This window comes from Homalodisca vitripennis, chromosome 6 (genome assembly GCF_021130785.1).
Source record: "Homalodisca vitripennis isolate AUS2020 chromosome 6, UT_GWSS_2.1, whole genome shotgun sequence".
Taxonomy (NCBI): Eukaryota; Metazoa; Arthropoda; class Insecta; order Hemiptera; family Cicadellidae; genus Homalodisca; species Homalodisca vitripennis.
Genome location: NC_060212.1, coordinates 157,717,039 through 157,733,973, shown reverse-complemented (window position 1 = coordinate 157,733,973; position 16,935 = coordinate 157,717,039). Strand labels below are relative to the sequence as shown.

Sequence of the window (16,935 nt, the reverse complement as noted above, 5' to 3'; positions counted from 1 at the left end):
ATAAATTTAATTTGGAAACTACAAATAACAAGTTAAATTTTAATTGTTTTTGTAAGTTATTTCACTCAAAATGCTCATGAAGCGATAGTTGCAACTTTTAAGAATTTGTACTCTATTTTGATTGATATAGTTTAAATGTTTCTATAACCATCTCTTAAGAGCAGATCCAGTGATTTTGTTTGCCATAAAATATAAATTAAAGGAATTCAACACATTTTTTTCCATTGCACATTAACCCTTAGCACTCGGAAGTTCACGCTCAAGGCCCAGTCTTGTCTTTTAGTCCATTTGGATAATCAATGTAATGCGCTTTCTCCTGATCATGCGACCATGCCACATGTTATCCCACCCAGTCATAATTATCTGTTTACCGATTAATGCTGGGATATCGGATTTATTTTTCCAGGTAGCTCCAAATCAACTTCACCTGCCTCAATTCCAAATGACCGTAATATTCTTATATGATAAGATTTAAATACTTATGTGAACAACAGACCATAATGTAAATTTTGCGTTTTATAAAAAAAAGTCTTTATTATAGAATAATATAGTTTTTGTGTGTGATCGTAAGCATGATTATGAGTAATTAATCTTTATTAGTAAATCATTGTTTTATAATGCAATTCTACAATATTTACAAATTTAAATATGTAAAATGCAAAATTTGATTTAATTATCATTTTAATTAATTAGGTCATGATCATCTATTCAATACTAAATAAAATAACATTTGTAAATAATAAACGTAATTAGTATGTAACTAGCAGTAGAAGCTTGTGGTACTATAAAAGGCTTGCGTAGATGCTACATTTTTCAAGCCTAGAGGACATGGAATTTATTTTATATTTGAAAGAATAATTTTAACGTAATACAGTGGTCTTGAGTGTGGCCATCCGAGCTGTAATAGGGACAGGTCTTGCTCATGGCTGCCAGGCCTGTGAGTGCTTGTGTTGAAAACGAAGTGTCCTACACAGCTGCAGTGATAGGGGTCGAGTGTGTGGCCATCTGACCTGTTGGGCATTCTCTATTATTTTTATCCAAGTGCTAAGGGTTAACCACTACCTAGGGTTAACTTGAACACAATAAAAGACAAGGAATTCTGAAACACTTTATTAAAAACAAAGTCCTTATGATTAAGGTATAATATTTACATCAGTATTCTGCTATCTATACAAAAAAAGACAAACAAATAAACCAGTTTCTCAATCCTGAAGTTAAACTTTCATGGCACTAGTCAGTCTCACAGTTCCATGTCTATAAAACATACCAAGATATTGTGCCACCTAAAATATGTCTTTCAGCAAAAAGGGCTACAGCATAAGCAAACTCTAGTTGTTAATTTGAAAGTTCCTTTTTATAAGATTTACAAATGACCCATAAAATATAATAAAAATATACAGTACTGACAAATGTTTTTGATTGGGATTTTCACTGTTTTCTATAATGTGGTTGACTTATAGAATGTGTCTACAAAACACAAAAATGCTACAGTCAATGCTAACAAACAACTTTAAAATATTTATTAGCCAATTACTAAAATACAGATACAAGTAAACTAAGATAAATTTAGATTAAAAAATTCACAACATTCATAAAAAAACAAGATCCTAACCTGTACTTAAACACAATATTGTACTATCTTGACTATATTGCACAAAATTGATAAAATACTTTTATTTAAGACCTGCATCAGGGAAGTTAAGGTTCATGTTAAGAGGTGCTGAGAGATCCATCTCCTCCGCTGCTTTTTTCACTGGAGACGTCTGAGTGTTTCGGTTGTCCTCAAATATAATCGGGTGGCGGCCAAAGTCATCCAATTCCACAAATAAGTACCTGTACGTATAGTTTCCAGATTCATCCTAAAAATAAACCCAAATTAAGTTTATATTAATTAATTGGTTCTTTGTTTGAAGGTTATTTTTGACGATGGAAGGATTGTGAAGGAAACAGGATTTTTCCGGACATTTGCCTGAATTGATAAAAATGTAATCAACCTCTCTTCAAAAATCCTGAATGAAGCGGAAATATCAGTCTTATCCAAGGGTTTAAACTTTTCTGTGGCACAAAAATCGGTAAAGGCACTGGATTTCGTAACTGGAATCGAGTCGGCTGTTTCACAGTTACCTGAGGAACAGGGTGACCGGTTTCGTTGTGAGGCCAGTCTTTTACTCAGAAAAATTCCTCCCACAAAACCCAATTTGACAATAGAGGAGATAAAGGTCAGGTCGATCGTTGGGAAAGACGGCACGGTCAAAATCTTACCTGCCGACAAAGGCAACGCTACTGTGGTACTTGACTCAGTAGCGTATAAAGAAAAGATTGCGGAAACTTTAAATACTGGCAAATATACAGTTTTAAATAAAGACCCGACTGATTCATTTGAACGCAAAGTAGCAAACACCTTAAGAAAACATAAAGAATTTTTTTCAGATAAATTTAGATCTAAATTAACTCCTCACCACTCTAAAATCCCCCATATGTATGGCCTTCCCAAAATCCACAAACCTACCATCCCTCTCCGGCCCATCATTAGTTCTCGTGATTCACCTTGCAGGGAATTGTCTAAAGTCCTCTTGGACATCTTAACACCATTGGTAGGAAAAACTGACTCTTTCATAAAAAATTCCAGGGATTTCGTAGAGAAGTCAAAATCCCTAAAGTTGACTGAAACTGACAAACTGGTAAGTTTTGATGTCGAAAGTCTATTTACAAATGTACCAGTTCCAGAAACTCTCGGAATTATTAAATCACGTCTCAAAGAAGACCAAACATTAAAGGATAGAACTAAACTTCCCGTGCCAGTAATTATGGAACTGTTAGAACTATGCACTTAATGCAATTATTTTGAGTTAGAGGGTAAAATTTACCATCAAGATGAGGGGATGGCAATGGGTTCTCCACTGTCTCCTATTTTCGCCAATATCTTTATGGAGGAATTCGAGCGAAAAGCTTTGGCTTCAGCTCAGTTCAAACCGAAGATTTGGTGGAGGTATGTGGATGATACCTTTGTTATTTTTTCTCATGGAGACATTGAATTAAATAATTTTTTGAATCACATTAATAGTATTTCTCCTTCCATCCGCCTCACAATGGAAGTGTAAGTCCAAAACAAGCTTCCCTTTTTGGATGTGTGTGTATTAAGAGATAGGGATGTCCTTAAGACAACTGTTTTTCGAAAGATAACACACACAGGAAAATATTTAAATTATCAATCCAACCATCAAAAATCTGTCAAAGAAGGAGTAGCCTACTCGTTGTTTGATAGAGCAAAGAGCTTGTGCTCAGATAAAGATGGACTAAAAGAAGAATTTAAGAAAATTGAATCGGATCTCAGAAGCAATGGATACCCTCAATTAGTAATTAATAAGTGCAAACGAACCAGAAGAATCATTCCTGAGTCAGAAAAACAGAATTTTGATAAATTTGCGTTTATGTCAATCCCTTATGTGCCGGGATTATCGGAGAAAATTAGAAGAGTAGGTAGAAAGTACAACATTAGAACCGCGTTTAAAACACACAACACTCTTAGACAAAGTCTCGTAAAAACAAAACCAAAAAATGGCACACAGGATTCCAAAAACTGTGTTTACAGTATAAAATGTAGCTGCAATAGGGAATACATAGGCGAGACAAAAAGACCACTAAATGTAAGGATAAAAGAACACAAAGAAAACACGAGAAAGGGTTTCACAGAAAATTCAAAAATTGCACACCATTGTTGGTCCGAAGACCATCATATGAATTGGGATGAAGCCCACATAATACATCGGGAACCACATTTCTTCAAAAGGAAATTAATTGAGGCAACATAAATTAAATTGGCAGACCAACCAATCAGTCAACCATCAGTCGAGATTAGGCCGCTTTGGTTGCCAATTCTAAAAAATGAACTAAAGAGAAAACCAAAAGTATCAAACGGATCGGATATTTGTAATAAACCAATGTGGAGTTACAATATGGTTTTAAGAAGTTCATCTCGCATGAACCAATAATAACGAAAGGGCCCATTCCTGTCCCCCTTCCCTTGTATTTCCGCCATCTTGTTTTAGCCAGCCGTCACGATTACCATTGCCTAGTCCCTCTGGTCAGTCGTAGATGGTTAGTAGACGAGTGAAGACGCATTGTGACCTGTATTCCGTAGTTTAGTTTAATGATTAGTGTTTGGTATAGTTTTGTATTAAGTGCATGTCTTTAGAGTTAGTGAAGTTGACAAACAACATGTAGGTTGTGATTCCTGACTAAGGCGTGCCACAACGCTTTAGTAAGATTTGTTTATTTTAACCTAGTTTGTAATTATGTATTAGGTTAGTTCTTTACCTGAAGAAGAGATCAGATTGCAGATCTCGAAACGTAGTGTTACTGTTTTCTTGTTTCACTGAACGATGGCAAATGTCCGGAAAAACCCTGTTTCCTTCACAATTAATTGGTGTTAACTGGGGGTGCAAAATATTAAATAAAGAATTAAATATAAAATACAATAAAGAATTAAATATAAAATACACTATTAACCCTTAGAGTGCTGCAGCGTCTACATAGTAGATGTTGTTAAATGTGCATAAATTGCCGGCATCTACCCAGTAGACGATTTGTATTTAATTAATATCACATATAATTCATTTTTGTTTTGACAAATAACTTATTTCACGGCAATCTACAAGTTTCGTACAATCGATTGTGATTGATTTTTATTGTTCACCGCCCCCTTGTAGTTATTTGCCATCAGAAAAAAAACAGATGACGCAATAGTTGGTCAGCTGCTACTTGTTGCCATTAACTACACAGTTTCGTTTGTTGTGTGTTTACATTGTGCTAGTTTCGTGTGTTTATGCTGAAAACTGTTGTTATTACTATTCTGCAATTATTGTGTTCAGTAAAACTTACAATGCATTTATACACTTCTTTTTTCGTGTTTAGTGACATATATTTTATTGTTGGATTGGTGATGAAGTAAAACGCAAGTTCCAATCAAACTATTGATTTTAGGTGAAGTAAGGTTATAGAAGTAAGGTTATATTGTAGGCCTGTGTATATTTTTATATAATTAGTATTTTACAGTCGTCTTACTTCATTGAGTGAAATAGGATAGTTATAATATTGTTTCTAAACTTTTGACAAACTTGAACAAAAATTGCTTTTTGTTGTATTTTGTATATATTGCAGTATCTGGTTAAATATTACTGTAACACACCATATTATGCATGATTTTTGTTCAGTTTTTCATGCTCTTTCATATGGTATAGCTAAAAAAATTTTTTTTAAATATTGTATAAATAAAATTTTAGTTCAAACTTGAAATTTATTTTTTTTCATTTTTTAGTTTTTTGTTATAACCTATATTCTTTTTGTGTAAATAAAAATAAAATTATAATATTATATGGAAAAAATACCTTGTTTTATAACACACAAACTAAAAAAAAAATATTCAAATCGGTTGAATAGTTTTTTTAATATAGTTTTTTCCACACACGCTTGCAAAACAGAAGGAAATGCTCCGGCAATTTATGCGTATGACTTGGGAAAATATGCCGTGGCACTCAAAGGGTTAATAATGCTTTTAATAAGGTATTAATATAGTTATTAATAATGTAACATTGATTGATGTTGGTAAAACAAGATGTTACATATAAAAATTAGATTTTGTAATCCGTAGGTAAGCCATTTAGCAGGTATTATACATGACTAGAAGACAATCTGTGTGTAAGGTCTCATAAATAATGGAACAGAGTGGGCATAACAATAATAATAACAGAGAACAAGACGGTATGACATACTACAACACTGACATTATCTCTGGGTATACTTAATCTATTTTGGCTCACAAGCTACACAATCACTGCAATCTTGTTAAGCCTCCCATGATGCATTGATTGTATTGGCAGCAATTAATTACAGACACATTGACAATTCAACGTATATTAAACAGCTGGGTGTACCTGTGTTCATACTTCACTGAATACATTATACTCAGTGACAGTATATACCGCTGTGGCAACAAATTGGAACTGCTCAAAGAGCATTAGCTTCTACATGCAAGAGTACATTTTCTGCATAGTGTATAAGTTTAATACTGTCATATATACATTTATTCATACAGTTAATATTTTTATGAAATTCACACATATTGTTTCAAATATATTTAAAAAGTAATTACATAATTTGTGATATGTTTTTTTATTTCATGATTTTTGAGGCATGAAGTGAAAAGTACCATTAGCATTTTCATCAAATGTTTGTATGGAACTGATGACAATGTGTTGTTGGCAATAAAGTATTTTCAAACTTTTTTACAAATAACTCTCTAAATGGCTAAACCATAACAGATGTTTAGTGAACTACAATAGGGTTAAATGAATGGTTATCTAGTTTAACCCTAGAACTGGCATGCATTTTGGTCATAACTTACACTGCTTTTTAACTTCTTGCACAAAGTTAAATAAAACATTAACTAAAAAATCAGTTACTACGTAAAACATTAAGTGTTATGTTTATATAAGCTAACCATCTATAACTGCATCTTATTCCAAAACAAATACAGTGTATTATAAAAGAAAGAAAAATTAGGTTTACCTTTATATTCATGGATGTACAGTATTTCGAATTTTAAACTTTTATTTTTTAAACAGTTTATTTTCTGCTGCTTCTGTATCATTCTGTGTAGAAATCACTAAACAAGTTCAATTAAAAAATCCAAACTATCTGGATTGTTATTCTGATCAAGAAAATGTCTACTTATAATACAGAATGAAGACTAAGTAAAACAACAGAACAGAACAGCTATCTCGAACAGCAACAGCTGTCAAGGTTGTATAGGCCTCTTTAGGGTGGGATTGAAGACATCTTTAGCTTTTAGAGTCCAGTTCAAAAGAATTTAAATGTTTTACCTTTGAAAGTGAGCACTTTAAAATACAGTGTGGAATCTACCATTTACAATGATGTAACTTTTATTACGATCTAAATGAAGATTGAAAAATTTAATTAGCAGATGATGTTTAATGCATTATATATTAAGACCTAGCAAGTTAGTGGCAGGAAGAAATGCATTGTAAATTACCACTTTTCCAGTTCCAGGGTTAATAATCATTGTTTGAAGACAAAGAATCTTACTCACTTTAGAGCTGTATCCATGTTTTAAGAACATTGGACCAATAAACAGCTTTACATGAGTTACAAACCTTCATCGATTTCCTAGCTAGACTCGATATCATGACCTTTGTAATAAAAATTCCACAACATCTAACTATTATTGCTCTGATAGACTAACAGTACACATTAATTACTGTAGATGAACTATACTTTTGTATACTTTTTATTTTTCAATATTAGAGCAGGAAATATAATGGAAAAACAATTTTAACATTATATTAATTCACTTCTTGCTGTGGGCAGGTCATAATCCAGTATTATTAATAACACTACAATTTCCAGGTTAACTTCATCTCCAAAGCACTACATCCAACTAGTGGCTTCAACGCAGTGTGCTCTTCACTGACTCATAATACAAGGAGTATTTTTTTAAAGTACCGTTTTGATATATACAAAAATCAAGTAAACTCTTTGTAACAGTTTTATTTTTAATATGTAAGCCCATTTTTGTATCAATTTTTCTATACAAGTGAAATTAGTGTTAAGATACTTATCTAAAAACCTTTTATATACTGTAATCATAGAAGATTTCTGACAGATACAACAGCAAGTCCAATGAGATAATGATGATGCTATTGTTGTCATTGTAAGCCTGAAATTCAGGATGAACAAACAAATTATAGTCACTGGTTGCTAAATTAAGGCTATTTGAGGGATTATCAAATTGTTCCTAGCAACAACTTTTTTTCTTTTTTGTTGCTGCAATGAAAACGGACATTGTCACAGAGGATACTTCTTGAAATTTGAAAAAACTACTTCCACAAAGAAATTGTGAAATGTCTTTTCGTTTTTACAGTCAATGGAATTCTCAATTGATGAGGGCATTTAAAATACGCATTAACAGATGTAAAAACTATCGTATTTTACCATAATTGCCTCTGTTGCTTGCTAACAGTTGTAGGTGGATAGTGTGCAAGCACGAGAGTCTGCAACAGTGACATTTCAAAATGGTATGTACTTAAAAATCATGTCTTGTGCATTAGCCCACTATGGTCTGAACAAAACTCTTAAGATTTGGGTGCTTATGATATTTTTAAGTACAACTAATATTACCAGATTAAGCAGTTTTCATATTTACACGATTAATCTTGTTGACATTAGTAGTGGAACAATAAATTGTTTTGTATAGATTTACTATTGTATATCAGAAAGAAACATTCTTGTACTCACTGAAACACAAAATCACTGAAATTGTAATCACTGTAAACACAACAAACACATTACAAACCTATAATTTCATAGGGAATCGTCTCTTACCTCCCTCATTTCCAAATGAACTGTTGCACGTTTCCTTGTGCCACTAATGTAAAACTTCATCCGTAAACGTTTCTCTCCATTTTTCTCATATAGAAGATGGCTGTAAAAACAATATTTGTATTAGGTACATCAATCATATCCATGCTTAGATGTATAACATAACACATAGATTAAAAAAAAATACAATACTTAATGTACAAAGAAAAATCTCCTATAATAAGTTCTTTTCACATAATAAAATTGTCATGAAATTTGAAAAATATCCTATGTATGTATCCAAGAGTGCTTGTAATTATTGACAGTGATCAGTAAATTGATGAAATATTATCGAGTGAAACAGTGTCATAACAAATATAATTAAAATGTTCTTTTAACACCCTTAAAATTAATTCCAACTTCCCAGTTATAAGCAGATAACTGTTCATCCAAAATCAGCTAGCCTACTATCAATATATATATATATATATATATATATATATATATATAGACTTTTTTAGTGAGCAATAACATCTGTTAATACCTAGATAATTTACAATTTCAATAAAATTAGTTGTTCTAGAGGAGAATGATAATGATTATAATTATTTAATTTACTTGTCCTAACAACTCAAAAAATTGAGGAAGGCCAAGTTGAGGAAGGCCCAAGTTGAGATGGCGAGACCAGATCAGAAGAGACATAAGAAAACTGGGAAGAAGAGGCAATGGATAGAGAGATCTGGAGGCAGTGTGTTGGCGAGGCGAAGTACCACCTTGGGTACCAAGAGCCACGGCAGTAAGTAAGTAAGTAACAACTCAAAAACTAAAGTCAAACCGGTTGAACCTGCAATTATTGAGTAACCATTCATCAGTTTCAGTACACAAAAATCTTTTGGCTGGATATTGAGGTATATTTTACAGAATTAGCATGTTTAAGGTACAGTACCGGTTGCCAGGTTGAACAATCTATGTCTGAGATTTTCTGTAATAAAGTATTACACAAAATTAAAGGGTAAAACAAAATATAAAAAATAAGAGATCTGCTCAACATCCATCTGGATTTCCGATTTACCAACACGAGAAGATGTAAAATTACAAATATTTGTGGCCGAACAATCGAAATTTGATGCAATATTTTGTTAGTGGATTCTATAACTGATCAGCTGATATTAAGTTGGTTAGTAGATTGAGAATAATGGCGTGATGTTAGTAATGATGAATAATGTTATAGTAATCAGTTGTTATAAACTAAAATACTCTCATAAGATTAACATTAGAAATTTGGAAGTCCCTGGAACAGAGTCCTATAGTAGGACGTAATTCAAATCTACTAAAGGCACTTCTATAGTGTAAGAGATTTCAACTAATATAAAACTTGTTATGTTTTACATAAATAAAATCGCCTTACAAAAACCATTTGGAGAAATTCTTTGATACCAATTGATCACCTACATTCCAGTTTTTATCTTCTTAGGAATACTAAATTGTTTATGGTGTTTATCAAACTTTTCCACACATGTTAATAACTAACTTAAAAATGTTAAAAAACATGATTATGCAATCCCTCAAAATAACTACATGACACGTGATTGTATCTAACTGAAAAAGGTAAACAACATATGACTACATTTCAGTCTGTATACTATTTTGTTCAATGAGTGTTTTTCTCATTGCCAATATAAGCCCAATTAAATTTGTTTAAAATTGATTACTACGAAAATATATGCGAGTTTTCTAAAATTAATGATGACAGATTAATTTATTTCTGTGATCCTAAATTCCTTACTCTACAAATTTAAGCAGAACTCTCCAGCTGAAAATGTTTATATACAAAGCATTTGACCAACACAAACCTAATTATTGCACAAGATTTTACTAACAGGGAATGTTTGTGTCAATTTGCATATTGAATTACTGGTTATATCAGGGGAAAAGGCTACCATAAATGTATAATATATACTATAATTTATATATAATATTTATATATATATATATAAAATATATGTTATGATCTGGATCTCATACCTGACATGCTGACGCCTTCCTCTGCGGTTCTCCTCTCCGTACCCACTGATGGGTTCTCCCAAAGCGTCCATGACCCTCGTGTCACTACACACCCTCTCCAGAGCCTTGGAGTAAACGTTGTTGGGACTTTTACTGGAAAATAGTTCGCCTAACACTGTGTAAAATATTATACCAGTCACACCAACACCTAGTAAAATCACTCCTAAGTATGATGCTGTTTTCGTTGTTTCTTTAACAGTTTTGAAGGTAATGGGTCGCACATCTTCACTAACATCTGATTGTGTTCGTTGCTGTAGTGATTTTCCTTGTGACTTCTCGGGGCCAGTGCTGTACGGCCTTGAATGGGTTGACAGAAACTTCAAATTGAATGACGCAATACATTTATGTGTTTGTATTTGGTAACATCCTGGATTAAGTCCTCTTAAATAGTATTGTAAATCACATATTGTAGCTCTTCTTACAAGCGATAATAACAATTTGGCCATTTTACCTGAAATTAATAAATTACAATGTAACTTATCTTGCTATATTAAATATATAATCAAATATTCTTAGTTAATGTACGACCCTTTAGAATATTTCTACTAAAACACACAGCTAATTTGCATATTTCCACTTACTGCTTCATTCCAAAACCTGTACAGTAATCAACTAATATAAGATTTCATGTAACTTACTATTAATATTTTAACTTAACTTCAACTAGCACCAAGTATTTCTGGTTTAAAGGTTAGTTTTATTTGTTATAGAACAAATTAACAGTATGTGTTGTGAGTAGATTAAAGAAACTGACTAAGAGATGTGCATTAGCAAGGAAAAATTATTCACACTGTAACAGTTCTTTTCACCTTTGGATTTTAAAAGAGCTATAGTAGTTCAATGGCAAAATGCCTTAAAGAGAATAACCGATTACCCTGCACATATTTACAGTTTCTTTACTCTCCTCACGGCCAATACCAACATAATAACCTACTTACTATCACATGCAAAACCTGAAAAATCAGGACAAACATTAAGTAAAAGGCCGTTATAAACAAGTATATGAAATAAACTTTAAATAAACGTAAAGAGATTAAATGATAAATATTGTTTGTACAAATTTATCACATAAAACAAAATATTAAACTCAAAGCTTACTAAAATGTAGATACATTCAAAGGCACATGCCAAATCGCATTATCAGCCTGCAAGACGTAGAAATTTAGTTTAATGTGTCAAAATTATTTTTCCAGAATTTTACAGGTCTATAGTTAATTAAAGTGGTATGTAAGTAATGTCTCTGGCTTGTGCCACATAAATAACACAGTAACTTAATAAAGATTGAGTAGCCATTATGGTAACAATTAAATTAACTTCAATAACTGAAATAAGTCTACTATCAGAAGGTTGTGTATAGTAGTAAAATGCTCGTTTGTTTCACAGCATGATAAATTAAATTTTTAACAGCATTACACTGAATGGCAACATACCCAATGTTACATATTATTCAACAATCCATTATTTCTGTACTTGCTTGATAAAGTCGGTTTTTATTAACATTTTTTGTGACTCGTTCTCTGTTGGGGTTTAATATGTTTAGATATTACATTATTTTCCCAAAAATGTCCTATTCTTGACACTTATAAATTACAATTAAATTAAATTTTGTAACATTAATAATTTGTATTAACTTGCCTGTCTTTGTAATTTCAAATCAAAATTATATTTTAGTAAGGAGCATAATAAGGTTACCATATTTGTAATGGTATAAAATTACCATTAGCCTACATATTTTCATATTGATATTATATTAATTCAGATAAGGAATACTTATTAGCAATGCCTGTTAGGTACTTTTTCGGAAAAAAAGTTTACAGAACCATTTAACCTGTTACAGGTACAATTTTATGCTTATCACATTGTTAAGTTAACATGCTTCTCGGCTTTTATTTTGTTAGAAATTAGTGATGGTGCTGCTAGAGTCCACACTGCTGATTGGAGGCATTTGTAATAAAACTTTCTGGAATATTATCTGTTATCTGGTATATACAATCTCGAGAGACATCTTTAATCAATTGTCAGCTGTATGAACTGCATTTGTAATCTGACCTTCTAAGAATATTTAGCCTATTCATTACTTGAGATGAATTCTCTACAATAGCAATTCTGCCCCTAAATTTCAAGCAATTTACGAAAGTCATTCCTCAATGCACATCACACAGTACACATCAGATAACGGATAAAAATTAAGAGTCAATTCAAAATTTGGATCAGGCTGCAGTATAATAAGCAGCCGCCACCACAACTGAATCATTGATATTCATGATTATATTACTGAAACCAAAATATCTTAACTAAATTATTTTATAGGTATTTCAAATTACTAGTTCAGCTGCTTTTATATCTAAGATAGTAATAATGTGATAATGTTGATATATTGTCATCGACCTTGACTTCGCAACAATCACACACTCCTTTGAATTCTAGCTGTTTAAATTTTACTAAACGATTGGGTTCAATTATAAGAATTAAAAATGTAAAATAAAATATGTACGGTATTGTTTGAGTCTATTTTTTTTAATGAATGACATTGTGCAATTTAGTATTATCGATCATTAATTTGTACTATAATAGGGTCAGGCATGAAGAGCATAGACTGGGATTTAAAAGCATATTTTTAAAGTGATCCTTTGTGTAATTTGCTAGTAATAAGATATCAATGAATAATATAGGTACTAATATATTACAATGTAATTGGATTTTAAAATCTGTATTGTAACATTTTAATAAATAAATAATTTAAAGATGAATAAAAACTATCTAGCCAACATATTTATAAAATGTAACAAATAAAACAGAGTAACATTTAGTTGCTTTTTACTATTTTGAAGAATAAACGTATCTGACAGCTTGTGACACAAACAAAATATTTACATACATTAAAAAGAGCCAGCAATAATAAATTGTAAGAATCTTTTTATATTCAATAGTTTAAATATTTCTAATCAAAAACTTGGTACCATGATTGAATTGTAGTGGTGGCCGCCTACTATACTGCAGCTTTTGGTCATGAAAGCACTTATTCGCTGTTTAATTAAAGCCATTGGATGAATTTATAACTAGCAAGTGAGAACTTAAGTAGCTGTTATTATTTTGAAAACAGATGATAGTAGAACTTTTGAAGATGATTTGTGTAAAATAATGAATTATGTTTTCCTTTCCGGAAATTAATATATATATTTTTCTATTGCAGTATTTATAATGCATTCTAAGTAATTTAAGTATAAACAGATTTGAAGTTGTAAACATAATTATTATATTACCACTTCTTCAACTAATAGGCCTTGATGGATATATGAAAATTTATTTGCCAAAATAAAAATTGATTTAAGCTTTTCAGTTGATTTTGTTACCTTTTAAGGTTTAGTTTTAAAAGCATAAAATATTTTACTGGCTAACAGTTTTAAATACTGTACAAACTGTCAATGTATCTAGTAGAAATTTAGATGACCTTTCACTTAAGTTAAAATAACCTGTATTTCATACAGTATAAACTTTGTTAATGACTGGTTTGGCAATTATTTGTATTATTATTTTAGACATTCTTAATAACAATTTCAACAGGTCTAAAGACTAATTTAATCTAGAAAGCTACTGTGCTATTTATTGGAATATTCCAGTGTTTATCCTTTGCAAACCCTCTCTGGAAAACATCATCAGTGAGCCCGCTCCTCATGCTATTTATAATTAAATCCATCTCCTGAGATTTCAACTGATTTCCTGCTTTGATTTCTTTAGTTTTCTGCAATGAAATCAGGGTATTCTTGGATTTAAATTCTTTGTCAAGAGCTGCTTTTGCATCAGGCTGGCCAAGTTTTGCTGCTTTACCAAACAGGTGTTTTGCTGTTTCTATATTCGCTTGTAAGCCACCCCAACCATGGGCATAAAATACACCAAGATTGTACATAGCAGTGGCATGCCCTTGATTCGATGCTATTGTGTACCATTCAGCTGCTTTCTTGAAATCTTGTTTAGTTCCAATGCCTAGTTCACAACATTGTCCCATATTAAAACTTGCTGGTGCGTAATTTAAGTCAGATGATTTTTGAAAATATTTAAATGCCTCTGAAGCTGTTGATTTTGAAAGGCAAGATATGCCTCGTCTGTTCAGCGCTTCAGCAATAGCTCTGTTATGAACTTCCTGTAGTTCTTTAGCAGCTGTGTCAAATTCCTCATCCAAATCACTAGACAATTTTCCCTCATTACCTTGATTGGATTTTACGGCTTGAGTCGTCTGTAATTGAGGTAAAACAAAAGACACAGGTGGCTGTGTTTTGACAATTAAAGTTATTAATTCAACAAATCTTTTCCTAGGACATCTATTTGGTTCGTTTTGTTCATCTCTGTCTCGGGTCCAAGTGTGTGATAGCCAAAATTGTTTTGATATAATCCAACCAAACACAAGAGCTCCACTCCAACCAAAGGCTTCAAAAAATGTATGCTGACCGATATTATTGGACCTTTGATAATAGTCTCCTTGACCTTGATCGCCATAAACTTTAAATAAACAGCGATTTACATTATCAAAAGCACCTGGAAGTAATTCTGTTGTGGTGATACATTTTTGATTGTTCGAACTACTGCTTTTCCCATCCTTAATACAGGTGTCAGATTTTTCTGCAAACCCTAAACTTCGTTTTAAACCTTGCTGAAAACTCCTGGTTAGGTTTCGCCACATTTTAGTTTTTATTTTGTTATAAAACTAAATGTGTAATGTATTACTATGCAGGAGAAACAGATAAAACTCTCTTTGACAGAGATTCAATGGTAGTATCTGTTATTTTGGAGGAAATGTAGTGAAAAAATAACATTTTTAATATATTATGGATCTTCAATGTAAAATAAAAAAATATAAATATCTATTTGATGACATCTACATACAGTGCAAACAATATTGTAGAAATCCACAATCGTCACTGAGTACGAAAGCTGTTACTATAACAAAACTAGATTGTGTTATTGTAAGGATAAGGAGCACAATTCAATCATCCAAAACCACTTTGAGCTTCGGCTGATTCCTTCCAATATTAGCACAACTGCACCACAAACATTAAGAACATAAAACAACCCTAACACTATCACATTTTATCACTAGAAGAGTTAATGCTACTTTGACAGGTTTTGGAAGGTCAAGTCGACCCTCCAAACTAACCTAACCTGTCTTGTCTGTATCGTAACTGTAATCATCAACCTCTTCACTCTTCAGCAACACAACCCCAGGAATAGATTTATTTTTTTTCTAATTTGCCAAGTGGCAGATCTTAATAAACTGTTATACAACCTTGATGTACCTCGTGGTTTTTTGCAATATTTTGTGTTGTTCACTTTATATTGTTCATTTAGCGTTCTCATCCGTGTGGTTTTCCATTTAAAAAAAGGTTAATGACTTAAAATCTGTTGTGTGGATATGTTAGATATTTTCTAAAATCCATTCAATACTATATTATATTATCAGGTTAATACAATGTGTTTGGTTAGTGACCGGTTGGTTAGTGATTAAGGTTATCATTGAACATATTTATCCTCCATGCAATATTTTGATAAGTTGGCTTTTTTATTACTTATTTTTTTCTTTAGCTGTTTAGAATTACGGAAGCTTTTCCACTTCATTATTTTGCTTGTATGGTGTGTGTGAAAAAAGTCTTTCAGGCGGATATGGATTACGGTTATACTCACAGAATAGTTCTGTTTTGCATTCAAGAAAATAATAATTAAAGTTATCTCTTAGTTACTTTTAAAGAGAATTTTCTGGAAGATCATAAGTTTGGGAAAGTGTCTCCTAAATTTTCTTAGCACTTTGGTTATCAAGTAACACGTTAGCCAAAACGTATAGGAATCAGCACTTATACGCTCGGAAAGTGAACGTCACAAGCATGTCTGAACCATTTCCCAATATGTGATAAATAGGTTAAGGATTTTTAATACATTTAAAACTTAATTCCCTGTGTCTTCAAAGCTGCACAGTGTTAGCCCCTTTATGTTCATGGAATAAATTAAGACTTTCGAAAGTGGTTTGAATCCAGATGCTCTTATGATTAAGGTGTATAGGTTCTAATATTGTGAGAAAATTCTATCACGTGTCTATTTATCGTAAAAGGGCCAAATTATTTTCAGTAAGTGACTTATGTAAGCTTCAGACTGTAAATGTAAATCTTATCTTAGGTGCAAATGTAAATCTTATCTTAGGTGCATGCTGGAGACACGAGTGACTGTAATGGAACGGCACCCGACAGAATGACATGTTGGAACTGCCCCATGTAAATTTATTTTTAACTGAAGGAAACAGGATTTTTTTCGGACATTTGCCATCGTTCAGTGAAACAAGAAAACAGTAACACTACGTTTCGAGATCTGCAGATCTCGAAACGTAGTGTTACTGTTTTCTTGTTTCACTGAACGATGGCAAATGTCCGAAAAAATCCTGTTTCCTTCACAATCCTTCCATCGTCAAAAATAACCTTTAAACAAAGTATTTTTAACTGTTGTTAATTTATA

The 16,935-nt window shown here is 31.9% G+C and overlaps 2 protein-coding genes across 2 annotated transcripts; both read right to left on the bottom strand.

Moving 5' to 3' along the window:
- Positions 1–1,095: 1,095 nt before the first annotated feature.
- Positions 1,096–15,616, bottom strand: LOC124365065 (mitochondrial import inner membrane translocase subunit Tim21). Its single transcript, XM_046820985.1, has 4 exons — positions 15,598–15,616; positions 10,402–10,891; positions 8,401–8,500; positions 1,096–1,859 (listed from the first exon to the last, which is right to left on the bottom strand). The coding sequence occupies exons 2-4, from the start codon at positions 10,884–10,886 to the stop codon at positions 1,674–1,676; spliced, it is 771 nt and encodes a 256-aa protein (XP_046676941.1). The 5' UTR covers positions 10,887–10,891; positions 15,598–15,616; the 3' UTR covers positions 1,096–1,673.
- LOC124365064 lies at positions 13,267–15,315 on the bottom strand. The gene has a single exon (XM_046820984.1). The coding sequence runs from the start codon at positions 15,116–15,118 to the stop codon at positions 14,024–14,026; it is 1,095 nt and encodes a 364-aa protein (XP_046676940.1). The 5' UTR covers positions 15,119–15,315; the 3' UTR covers positions 13,267–14,023.
- Positions 15,617–16,935: the final 1,319 nt, after the last annotated feature.